The 11,478-nt window shown below is 49.0% G+C and overlaps 1 protein-coding gene and 1 pseudogene across 3 annotated transcripts in view; both read left to right on the plus strand.

The window, feature by feature from the left end:
* Positions 1 to 5,417, plus strand: part of ZNF408 (zinc finger protein 408) — a 16,672-nt gene extending 11,255 nt beyond the window's left edge. The window contains exons 6-8 of one of the 3 annotated variants that reach the window (XR_006194019.1): positions 532 to 4,209; positions 4,372 to 4,423; positions 5,031 to 5,417. Coding sequence is in view for 1 of the 3 variants with exons in the window: in XM_042906753.1 (XP_042762687.1) it covers positions 532 to 2,060 (1,529 nt within the window). In the remaining 2 variants the exon portion in view is untranslated. Of the gene's footprint in view, positions 1 to 531 lie in introns of all 3 variants that reach the window. The other 2 variants (XR_006194018.1, XM_042906753.1) reach the window with 2 other exon arrangements.
* Positions 5,418 to 5,602: 185 nt separating this feature from the next.
* On the plus strand, positions 5,603 to 9,948 carry LOC122199776 (annotated as a pseudogene).
* Positions 9,949 to 11,478: the final 1,530 nt, after the last annotated feature.

Genomic DNA, 11,478 nt, shown 5'->3' on the forward strand with positions numbered 1-11,478 from the left:
TTTTATTGCAGCGTGATTGGGTCTTTTCCTTAGAATTAATAGTATTGATATTTGCAACTTTTATCTTCCTGAGTAAGTCTTCTGGAATAGTAAGGTCATGTTGATGAAGACAGCAAGCTCTATATAAGGTTTCCAGTTTCTCATGTTTCTTTTATCTGGGGTGGGTGTAGAGGTTCCTTTATTTTCAGATGAACTAAGGCGAGGAGATGGTGGCCTAATTCATCCTAAGTGTGCGTCTCCAGAGGGAAAATAGGAGCCCCTAGGAGAGCCTTGTTCTAGGACTATCCAGAGGTTTGGGGCACTGGGGTTCCCAAGAGTGCTTCCCCAGGAGGCACCTAAGACTGAACATGAAGATAAACAGAGCACATGGTTCATGTTCCAGGGAAGAGAGTGGTGTCATTGCTCCTGCTGAAGTTCAGGTTCGGGGGCTGAGTAGGAGGAGACACATATTCTTAGAATTTCCTAGTGACACCACTGCCACCCCCTGCTACAGTTTCTACTAACCCCAGTGCCCCCACTCTTGCCTTGCAGATCCCAGTCACCAGTCACCCCCCAGCATCCAGGCAGAGAATATGGTAAGCCCCGGACCTAAGCCTCAAACCCAGGATCAACTTCCCGAGGAGAGCCAACCACTTGGCCTGCTCCCTCGGGGTGGCAGCATGGATGAGGAGGATCCACCCCAGACACAGATGTCACCTGAACCTCAGAGCAGCTCCACTACCCAGCAGGGCCCAGAGAGTAGTGAGGCCAGTTCCTCGTCTTCTGCCAGGGCCACCCACCTGCATGCTTACCTGGTCAAGAAGTTATGTGGCCCCAGTGAGCAGTGCCCACCCAGAGCAAAGACCTCGGAGTTCAGGGCCCAGCAGGCTGGGGAGCAGCAACAGGCCGGCCTCCCTGCATGCTTGCGGAGCCCTCCTGGCCCAGGAGGAAGCCCCCCAAAACAGAGACGACGGTACCGGTGTGGGGAGTGTGGCAAAGCCTTCCTGCAGCTGTGCCACCTGAAGAAGCATGCGTTCGTGCACACAGGCCACAAACCCTTCCTTTGCACTGAGTGTGGCAAGAGCTATAGCTCAGAGGAGAGCTTCAAAGCCCATATGCTGGGCCACCGCGGAGTGCGACCCTTTCCTTGTCCACAATGCGACAAGGCCTACGGCACCCGGCGAGACCTCAAAGAGCACCAGGTGGTACATTCAGGTGCCAGGCCCTTTGCCTGTGACCAGTGCGGCAAGGCCTTTGCCCGCCGGCCCTCCCTGCGACTGCATCGCAAGACCCACCAGGTGCCGGCTGCCCCTGCCCCGTGCCCGTGCCCTGTGTGTGGGCGCCCCCTGGCCAACCAGGGCTCTCTGCGCAACCACATGCGACTCCACACAGGAGAAAAGCCCTTCCTGTGCCCGCACTGTGGCAGGGCGTTCCGCCAGCGGGGCACCTTGCGTGGTCACTTGCGGCTGCACACGGGGGAGCGTCCTTACCGCTGCCCGCACTGTGCCGATGCCTTTCCGCAGCTGCCTGAGCTGCGGCGCCATCTTATCTCTCACACCGGGGAGGCCTACTTGTGCCCTGTGTGTGGGAAGGCCCTCCGAGACCCACATACACTGCGTGCTCATGAGCGTCTGCACTCAGGGGAGAGGCCCTTCCCGTGCCCCCAGTGTGGCCGTGCTTACACACTGGCCACCAAGCTGAGGCGCCACCTCAAGTCCCACCTGGCCGACAAGCCCTATCGCTGTCCCACCTGTGGCATGGGCTATACCCTCCCCCAGAGCCTCAAGCGGCACCAGCTCAGTCACCAGCCTGGGGCACCCTCCAGCCCACCCAGTGTGCCACCTGCTGCTTCCGAGCCCACCGTGGTACTGGTGCAGACTGAGCCAGAACTGCTAGATACATGCAGCGAACAGGACGTCTCCCCAGCCCGGGACGTCTTCGAGGTCACCATTTCTGGGAGCCAGGAGAAGTGCTTTGTGGTGCCTGAGGAGCCAGGCCCCGCCTCCAGCCTGGTGCTCATTCATAAGGACATGGGCTTTAGTGCCTGGGCAGAAGTGGTGGAGGTGGAGACGGGCACCTGACCCCCTCACCTCCTTCAGCAGAGTTTTATATAAAGCTAGTGTTTTCTAGCTGCCGGGCGCCTGTGTCTTTCTCTTTGGGTTGCCCGACGGAGTCTAGTCTATTCTGAGAAGCAGGTCAGGGATTTCCCTTCCTGTTTATGGACCACCACATTGTTTCCCAAGACCGTAAGGTAAACCTGTTCTAGATTTAAGAGCTTTTTACTGACTTCCGGTAGAGCATGTTCTGCCTCCTTCACCAGGAACTGCTCAGGGTGCTTGTTCTTTAAACACAACGGAAGTGACCGCACCCAGTGAGGTAGTCAGGGAGCTGGCAGCAGGACTGCCCTGCCCGGGTGCTTAGTGCTGGCATCATCGCTCCCCCCGAGCTCCCTGAGGGACAGGCACTTTCATCTAGAACTAGACGGAATGATTGGAGGGTTAAAATGCCAGAGGCTGAGCTCAGCTCATAGTTCCCTCTAACTCAGGCTGTAGGTGGTTTTGGCAAACATTTTCACCATCTAGGGGCTGTGAAGTTGGTTTTCTTTCTGTGCTGATAGACACCAGACTCACTGGAGGCAGCTAGGGCCAGATCTGAACCTTTCTGTGGGCTTGGGCCACCCAAGAAAGAGTCTGCTCACAGATTCACATCCTGATGTGCATAGACCATAAACCAGCACCCTGGGTGCTGGGATACAGCTGTGAGCAAGACTGAGGCAATGCCTTTTACAGATGGGCATCGGGGACAGTGTCCGCAAGGAATAATAATGATTAAATAAACACCCTGATTGTGGGCCAGTTCTATGAGTTCATATGATCCTCGTGGCAACCTGTGTGGTCGGTAGTGGTAGCATTCTGGTCTTACAAGTGAGGAAACTGCTTTAAGTGTCCTACTCAAGGTGGCACGGCTGCTAGGCTGCAGAGCTGAGACTCGGACCCTCCTGGCCCAGTGCTGGAGTAAGGCTGTTAACCCTGGCACTGCTGTGATCTGGTGGATAGGAGGGTGCGAGAGAGAGTGGGGGTGCGGGGGGCTGTGTGTGTGAAAAAGCCCTGGAGTGAGAGTCCGGTGATGTGAACAACAGACCAGTGTGGCTGCAGCAGAGAGGGAAGGGGGCAGGGCCAGGTCACACAGGCCTTGCTTTAGGAGTTGGGACTTTATTCTCAAAACACTGAGAAGCTCTTGGAAGGGTTTTGAGGAGGGGAATGACGCGACTAGATTTATGTTTAAAGAGACCGCCGGAGGAATGGATCGGCTGGCAAGGTGTGGTTGTAGGGAAATCAGGAGGCAGCTGAGGTGGCGGGGAATGGGGTGGTAGCAGTAGAAATGCAGAGAAATGGAATTATTTATCTGACACATACGTGTGCACTTTATGTATGCTAGTTAGGGATGTAGTGTAGAAAGAGCCTGCTCTCAGGGTTACATCCTGAGGAGCAGGGCAGACAACAAATACATCCCACATGATAGTAAATGCAGTGAAAAAAAGTCACGCGGGAGGAGAGGTTAAAATGGGGAATGTGATTTTACAGAGGGTGGTCAGGGAAGGCTTCTAACAACACGAACAGGAGCAGAAACCTGAACTGCGGAGAGGCGTGAGCGAGCTTGATGTCTGTAGAAGGAGCTGGGTTCCAGGCAGAGGGAACAGTACTGGCAAGGCCCAGCGGGTTCAAGCAAGAGCAAGGAGCAGAGTGGCCAAGGCAGAGGATGGAAAGGGGTGAGGGCAGGCTGGGGACTGTAGGCCGTGGTGAGGACTTTGGGCAGATACATTGCCAGAGAGGGAGAAGGGACAGAATTCATGAACTGAGGGGAGAAGGGAGAGCTGACGCCCCGTTTCTGAGTTAGTATGTTGAGTGGCACTGGGATGGGAACGAGACAGGATTTTGGTTGGGAAGGCACCAAGTCTAAAGCGCCTGCAGTAGAGCTCACAAACCAGCTGCCAGAAGTCAGCAGAGTCGGGGGAGGAAAGTCTGCCGTAGAGGGAATCACAGCAGACTAGTGACAAGGTGGGCATGGAAGCTGTGGGAGTAGCGGGAGCAGAGGGGAGAGGCGCTGCCCTCCAGGTTCACTTGCAGGAGAAAGGCTCTGCAGGGGACATGAACTCTGCATCCAACCAGATAGAAAACCCTGCAGATTATGTGTCAGCAGAAGTGGAGAGAAAAGCATTTCACGAAAAAAGTGAGTAAGAATGTCCACTGCTGTTGAGGGGGTTGAGGTTTGCGAGGTCACTGAGGAGCTGAGTGAGGGCAGTGGGAAACCACAGTGGATTGTTCTGAAGTGAGTAGGTGGCAAGAGAGGCAGGAAGAACTTATATTCTTGTTCCGTTCTTCTGTCCTGCAGAACAGGTGTTGTGACCTGTGTCACAGCTGAGGAGAACTAGGGGTTGGAGAGGGTAAGTAGCTGGCCGACATCACACAATCCGTGAACAGCAGAGCCAGGATTGAAACGTTGAGTGTTCTCTGGCTTCCCAGCACTTGACAACAACATCACAGGCAGCCCCGTGTCTCCTGCTTTGCCACTGGCATTTACCCAGCACCTGCCCAATCTGAATAACTTCTTGATAAAGCAGCATTCTGAAATTATCCATGGGGAGTGAGGATAGCAGGAAATCGAGGCAATCTATGGAGGGAAAGATCACACAGTCCAAGGGCTTGAAAAGTAGCAGCTAATACTTTAGTTTTGAGTCAGCCAACTCTTTCTTGGAGCCTGAGTGAGGCTTGGTAGTCCTATTTTCCAGCTCCTGCTTCAGGCAGGGTCATGCCAATTCAGGTGACTGCTTAACAGTCAGTGTCAGACCAGTGTTTTTAGGTATTCTGGGGACCTTCTCATCACTCGATACCAACCTGTGCAGGGAAGGACATACTCATCGCTTCGTAGTGGACTATGTGGGCAAACTGGGCATGGTTTGGGTTGCTGGAGAGGCCTGTCACCCCACACCCCTGGGATGCGTAGGCCAAAACCTGGGATGCTCACACCCCCTACCTACATCCCCCACACAGGTAGAGAACTTTTCTCTCCATGAAGCCTGTCTAGTGATGCAGAGCAGCATCAGATCAAAGGCAATACATCCAAAGGTACATGATTTGGGAACCTCTGCGCTGCCAACACTTGTGGTTAAGAGGAGAGTGGGCATCAGAGAGCTCTGTCTGAGCTCCCCATGTTACACATGAGGAAACAGAGGCCTCGAGACAAGTCATTTGTCAAGGCCTGAGACCAGTTTGTAGCAGAACAAGGACAGGGCCCTGGTCTGATCCCTAATTTAGTGCTCTTCCAGTTAAAATGCAGTGACTACTTGAAAAGATTGATCACTGGAATAATGCTCGTTAGGGAAATCTTTTCCCCTGATGTCAAAATAATTCTTGGTAATCCTAATGGTGACATCTCTTTACTCCCTACTTCTTTCCTCCATTTCCAGATAAAGTCACTTTTTAAAAAATAATCTTTTTAAAAAATATTTATTTATTCTGGGAGAGAATCCCAAGCAGGCTCCGCACTGTCAGTGCAGAGCCTGATGTGAGGCTCAAACCCGTGAACTGTGAGATCATGACCCAAGCCAAAATCAAGAGTCAGATGCCCAACCAACTGAGCCACCCAGGCACCCCTAGATAAAGTCACTTAACAGTTTGGTGTATATAGTGCTGAATTCGAATGCTGCTTCTGGCCATGTGGGCAAATGTGCTACAAAAATGTTGCTTGGGCACCTTACACCTGGATGCAAGCTTAACTGAGTGGGGTCTATAGCTATAGATGCTGAACCAAAATCGAAGGTGCAGGAGATGAAGGATCTTTTATCCCCATTTGCAACTTTAATAGTATGCGAAAATCTTACAGTAGAATAAAATTTGAGTCCTGTTTAGGGACCTGCAAACCATGCAAAGCATCATGGACTGTAAAGAGTTCCATCTCTAGACAGGTTCAGGTGTGGCTTGTGGCTCTGCTCTTGACTAACTGCATAAACTCAGACAAAGTACTTTTCTGTGCCCGAGTTTCCTCATCCGTAAAACAGGGATACTTATGGTACCTACCTCATCAGTACTATGTACCCGGCACATGGTGAGCAGTTAATAAATTCTAGCTGGTTAGTAGTAGTACTGTAATCAGCCTTCCTAGGTTGGAAGACGAGATTAAGGTGCTTGCATGTTTCCCTTAGGTGTTGCTTCTTTGGGGCAGGTCAGCATCACTCACAGTAGTTCTGTACTTTAGGTGCATGTTCAGTGGGTGTGCTTCATAGAACAGTGAGGCTGTACTCTAGCAGAATGTCAAGGGATGAAGGTCATGCGAGGTGAAGAACAGTGGTCTTGAGAGGCAGGGGTTCTGGCTCATCACCAACCCTACAACCTTGATCAATTAGCTTGCCACCTAGGAGACTCCCTTTCCTTACAGTGACCTGGGGAAATTGGACCAGATCAGTGCTTCTCAATCTCGGCTCCAACATTGAGCCCTTTTGCTAGCTTCTTCTATGGACCCAAATTTTAAAGGCTTTTAATTAAATAGAAATTGACTCATTTTTAAACACTGATCAGATTGAGGGGGAAAAAAAAAACCAAGGTAATTAGCCACCTCAAAAGACATAATTTCAGCCAAAAAGGGAAAAAAAATATATTTTTGTCTTAAGGTAAATTTACAATTTTTGAGGGTTTAAAAAAAATACACAAAAGGCCAAGGTCACCCTGTAGTATATGCCCAGAGCCCTAGGCTTCAAAACATCTGGGTTTCATGATATCTGACCTTCTTTCCAGCTCTGAAACTCTCTGTCTTGGAACATAATTTTACTGTTTTCAGTGATTACAGAGCTTCACTTTACAACATAGCAGTGGCCTTGCCCATGATTCTGTTTGACACCAGCTTGTGAGAAACGCAACCCCTCATCATCGCCTTGTGCTTAGAGGGAAACACGATCCCCTTTACATGTGCAGGCATGTGCTTGGGGTGAGAAGCAAGAAGGACCTTCAGCTGCATGGTACCCGGGGAGCTGGTAGTGAACCCTGAAGCCTAAGGATGTGCTGGGTCTTTCGGTGCTCACCTGTGGTGGTGCCACCCTGGTCTGGCAGAACTCTCAGATCCTTCCAGAGCTAGTTTCCCAGAGGGGATGCTCTCCCTCGATCATCTCTGTAAAATGGAAGGGGTAAGTGTGGTCTTCTCTCACCCAAGAAAACAGAGGCTGCTCTACTGGAACCTACTTAATAATACTAGCCTCCACTTACTAAAGAATTAAGTTTACTTTTCATTGTGAAAATTTTGAAACACAAAAAGTTTAAAAGTTTAAAAGAATGATGTACCCAATCCCCTCACCACCCAGATTTAATGATTGCTAACATTTTGCCATGCTTGTTTAATCTGTCGTAAGTTCTTCTGTATAACTGTAAGTCATAGGGATTGAAAGGATATAACCACATGCCCATATAACACTTATAAATTAGTAACTCTTTCATATCATTGAATACCTAATCTATATTATTATTGTTTGTCCAAGGAAAAGTCATTTTATAGTTCTTTGGTTCAAAAGTCTAAACCAATCATGGTCCCTCTATTCCTTTTGTGCATTTGGGTGTTAGGTCTCTCCTTGGCTTCTATTATCCTGAACGGTCTCTCCAACCCACCCTATTTATTTCTGTGTCATGAATTTGTCAGAGAAACTGGAGCCATTTGTCCTGGTGAATGTTCGTCATTCCTTGTGGTACTGGATACCACAAGGTACTCCTTTTTATCACCTATATTTCCTATAAACTAGTAATTAAAGCTAGAGGTTCGTTTAATTCAGTTCCACTATTTTAGGAAGAGCCCTTCACAGGCAGCGTCATGTATTTCCTGTACCATCATGTATAACAGTGGCATTTATTGGGCGCTTCCTTTGTGGCAAGCACTGTAATGCTTCACAAACATTATGATGTGCTTTGAAGGGGTAGCTTAGTATCTACTTCACAGTGATAAACTTAACTGTGACTCCAGCTAGATCAGAGGGAGACAAGGGGTATATGGAATCCAAAGAATTGCAGCAAATCCAAAGATCACAGGCTCTGAGAGCTGGGGGTGGTTTTGCAGGGACAAAAGGAATGGTGTAGATCAGATCAAACACAAAACCAAATTTATCAGAATGGCCTAGAGTCTTCTTGCTGGTCTTGTCATTCCTGGACCCAAAGCTCCCATGGCCTTCATAGTATTCATGCTGTCTCTCTCCTTGCCAAAGAGCCCATGCCTGCCATTCCAACCCATCAATCTTAACCATGCAGATGACAAACTGGAAGCCATTTTGGTTGGGTCCAGCATTTGCCATGACAAGATGCCAGGACTCATACTCTTCAAAACGAAGTTCATGTCCCGGCAGCTGGTTCCGGAGGGCGTGGGATCCTGCAGAGTGAATATTTAAATCCCAAGGTTATGGCAAAACATCTGAAGTTCATTGCCAGGACTGTGATGATACAGGAAGGAAACGTGGAAGGTGCATACAGGACCCTAAACGGAATTCTCACCATGGATGGGCTCATTGAGGACATTAAGCGACGGCGGTACTATGAAAAGCCTTGTCGCCGACGACAGAGGGGAAGCTATGAAATCTGCTGGCGGATCCACAACATGGAAATGGCTCGCAGTAGCAACTTCTTGATGCCTGAAGAATCGGGCAGACCCATGGCAGGGCTGCTGAGGCCTGTGGATTGTAGGCCCTCTATGAAAATCCCTCTCCAGCTGTCTCCTTCCTATCTCAACCCCATTTTTTTCTCCCCTTTTTTATAGTAATAAACTCAATCACGTATATGCAAGAAAGCCTGCATGTATAGAAGCAATCCCATAGTTACCAATGGACCCTCTCTTTTAGTAAGTGAAAGAGAAACTGAGTCAAAAAGTAGTCTAGGAATAGAATGGTGATTACCAAGGGCTAGTGGGGAGGGGGGAATTATTGTTTAATGGGTACAGAGTTTCAGATGGGGATGCTGAAAAAGTTCCAGAGACAGATGGTGGTGATACACAACAATGTGAATGTACTTAATCCCACTGAACTGTACACTTACTTAAATGGTTAAAATGGCAAATTTTGTGTATATTTAGCTATAATATTTAAGTAGTCTAGGAGAGGTGAGAAACTTTTCTAAAATATAGCGGAATAGATCTATAATTTCTTACCCAGTTCTTACGAAACCCAAATCAAGACCTTATTATTGGAAAAGCACCTGTTACTCTTTACTGAACTGTCCCTCCCCACCAACTGTTAGATAAAAGGAGAGGAAGCATGTATGTATTTGGAATAAATTTTGCTACTGAAACACCCATCAAAAAACAAAAAAACAAAAAACAAAATGAAGTTCTCATCAGCAAAGTTCTCCCTGCTAATTGGATTTGCCACTGGTACCATGGTGTGTGAATTCGTCATCATGACACGTAAACCCAGGCATAAGTCTGGGAAAGCAGGAACCAAATCTAAGCAGAAAGCTTCAGTTACTTCCCAGTGCTTAGAGAACCAAGGTTTTCTGCCTTGGAATATCATCTGCAAAGAGCCTGAGGAAGATGTGACCCAAGGCTTGTCTGTTAATGGCCATGTCTGCACATGTGCATGCCATAGGTTGAGCAAGTCTTCAAAGAGGCCAGTATGAGTTTTTCAGCAACAGGCTTGTGAGGCAAATATTGTTCTTACTCAGATTCTACAGCTGGTGAAACCCAGACCGGGCCTCCCGAACCAGCATTCCCTTCTATCGCTATAGTTCTTGTCTGTCCAGATTCTGCCAGCGAGGGAGCAAGGGGGCGGTCAGCAGGCCCCTAGCTCTGAACCCTCAGTGGAAGAGCTGCTATGTGTGGTGTGTTTTGTCCTCCTGGCCAAACACCCTCTCCTCTTGCCTTTTCTCTCTCTCCTGGTTGACTCAGCACTGGCCTCAGCTGATCCTCGGAAGAAAAGAGGATCGCCTGTCTTGAACCAGGAAGGATGAAGCCACACCTGTCTTCTCTCCACTTCTCGAGAGCCCTTCCCTTAACATGTAATTTTTTTTTAACGTTTATTTATTTTTGAGACAGAGACAGAGCATGAACAGGGGAGGGTCGGAGAGAGGGAGACACAGAAACTGAAACAGGCTCCAGGCTCTGAGCTGTCATTACAGAGCCCGACGCGGGGCTCAAACTCATGGACCACGAAATCATGACCTGAGCCGAAGTCGGCCGCTTAACCGACTGAGCCACCCAGGCGCCCCAATATGTAATTTTTAAAGAAATGAGTGAAGTAAGATCTTTTCAATATTCCACTCAAAAAAAAAAAAAAGTGGGCTCAACATCCTTAGTCAACAGGGAATCCAAATTAAAGCCACAACGAGACACCTGCACCTCCATCAGGATGGATAATACGAAATGGATGGATAATATAGAGGGTTAGTGAGGATCTGAACGACTGCAGCTCTCAGGCATTGCTGGTGGGAGTGTAAACCAGTACCCCCACGCAGGACAACTGTTTGGCATAGCGACTTGGGCAAAACGTATGCCTGCCTTATGACCCAGCAAATCTACTCTTGTACATGGATGTTTACAGCCACACTATTCATTATAGCCAAAACAGGAAACTAATCCAAATGCCCATCAACAGGTGAATGGATAAATAAAACGTGCTCTATTCAGGCAGTGAGATGCTATGGCAGCTTCACTGATACACACAACATGGATGAATCTTAGAAGCCAGATACATAGAGGTATATGCTGTAGGTTTCCATTTCTGTTAATTTCAAAAATAGGCGAAACTGTTCTAGGGTGATGGTGGTTACAACAGTGACACTTAGGGACAGCATGCGAGGGACTGGGGTTAAAAATGTTGATCTGGTGGTTACATGGGCACATGCATAAAAATGTGAGCTAAACACTTAGATTTTTTCTAACATTGCTGCATATAAGTTAAACCTCTATTTAAAAAACAATCAACAGGTGCGTGGGTGGCTGAGTCGGTTAAGCTTCCGACTCTTGATTTCAGCTCAGGTCATGATCTCTCAGTGTGTGTGTACGAATAAAACTGATTTGTGGGAGTCCTGACCCCCAGCTCTGTGCCAGCTGTCTTTCTGCTCTGCTTGGCACTGGGCCCTGCCCTGTGATCTTCCCAGACTCTACATGATGGCAGTCTAGACCCAAACAGCCAGGCCTGAAGGATGGCAAGACAGGAACCTGTGCTCCCTGTGTTCCTGCTCTTTGTCCTTCTGTCCTCATAGATGCAGGACTAATATTTACCTTGTGGAATGCAAACAGAAAATGGGGGAGGGATGGGAGTAGGGCTGGGCGAGGGGCAGGGTAGGGCCAGCAGTCACTCTAGGCCTGGCCCAGGACAGATAGGCAGAAGGAGAGGGAGGGGCCCTGGCGAGGAGTCCCAAGGATTTGGGCTGGTCCCTGTTCTGGGGCCAGCAGCCGGTCCTAGGAGGTGAGAGGAAACAAACCAGAGGCCCAAAGGCCCTGGATCCGGCTCCTCCTCCCAAGCAGCCGCTACTGGTG

Source organism: Panthera leo, chromosome D1, assembly GCF_018350215.1.
Source record: "Panthera leo isolate Ple1 chromosome D1, P.leo_Ple1_pat1.1, whole genome shotgun sequence".
Classification (NCBI taxonomy): domain Eukaryota; kingdom Metazoa; phylum Chordata; class Mammalia; order Carnivora; family Felidae; genus Panthera; species Panthera leo.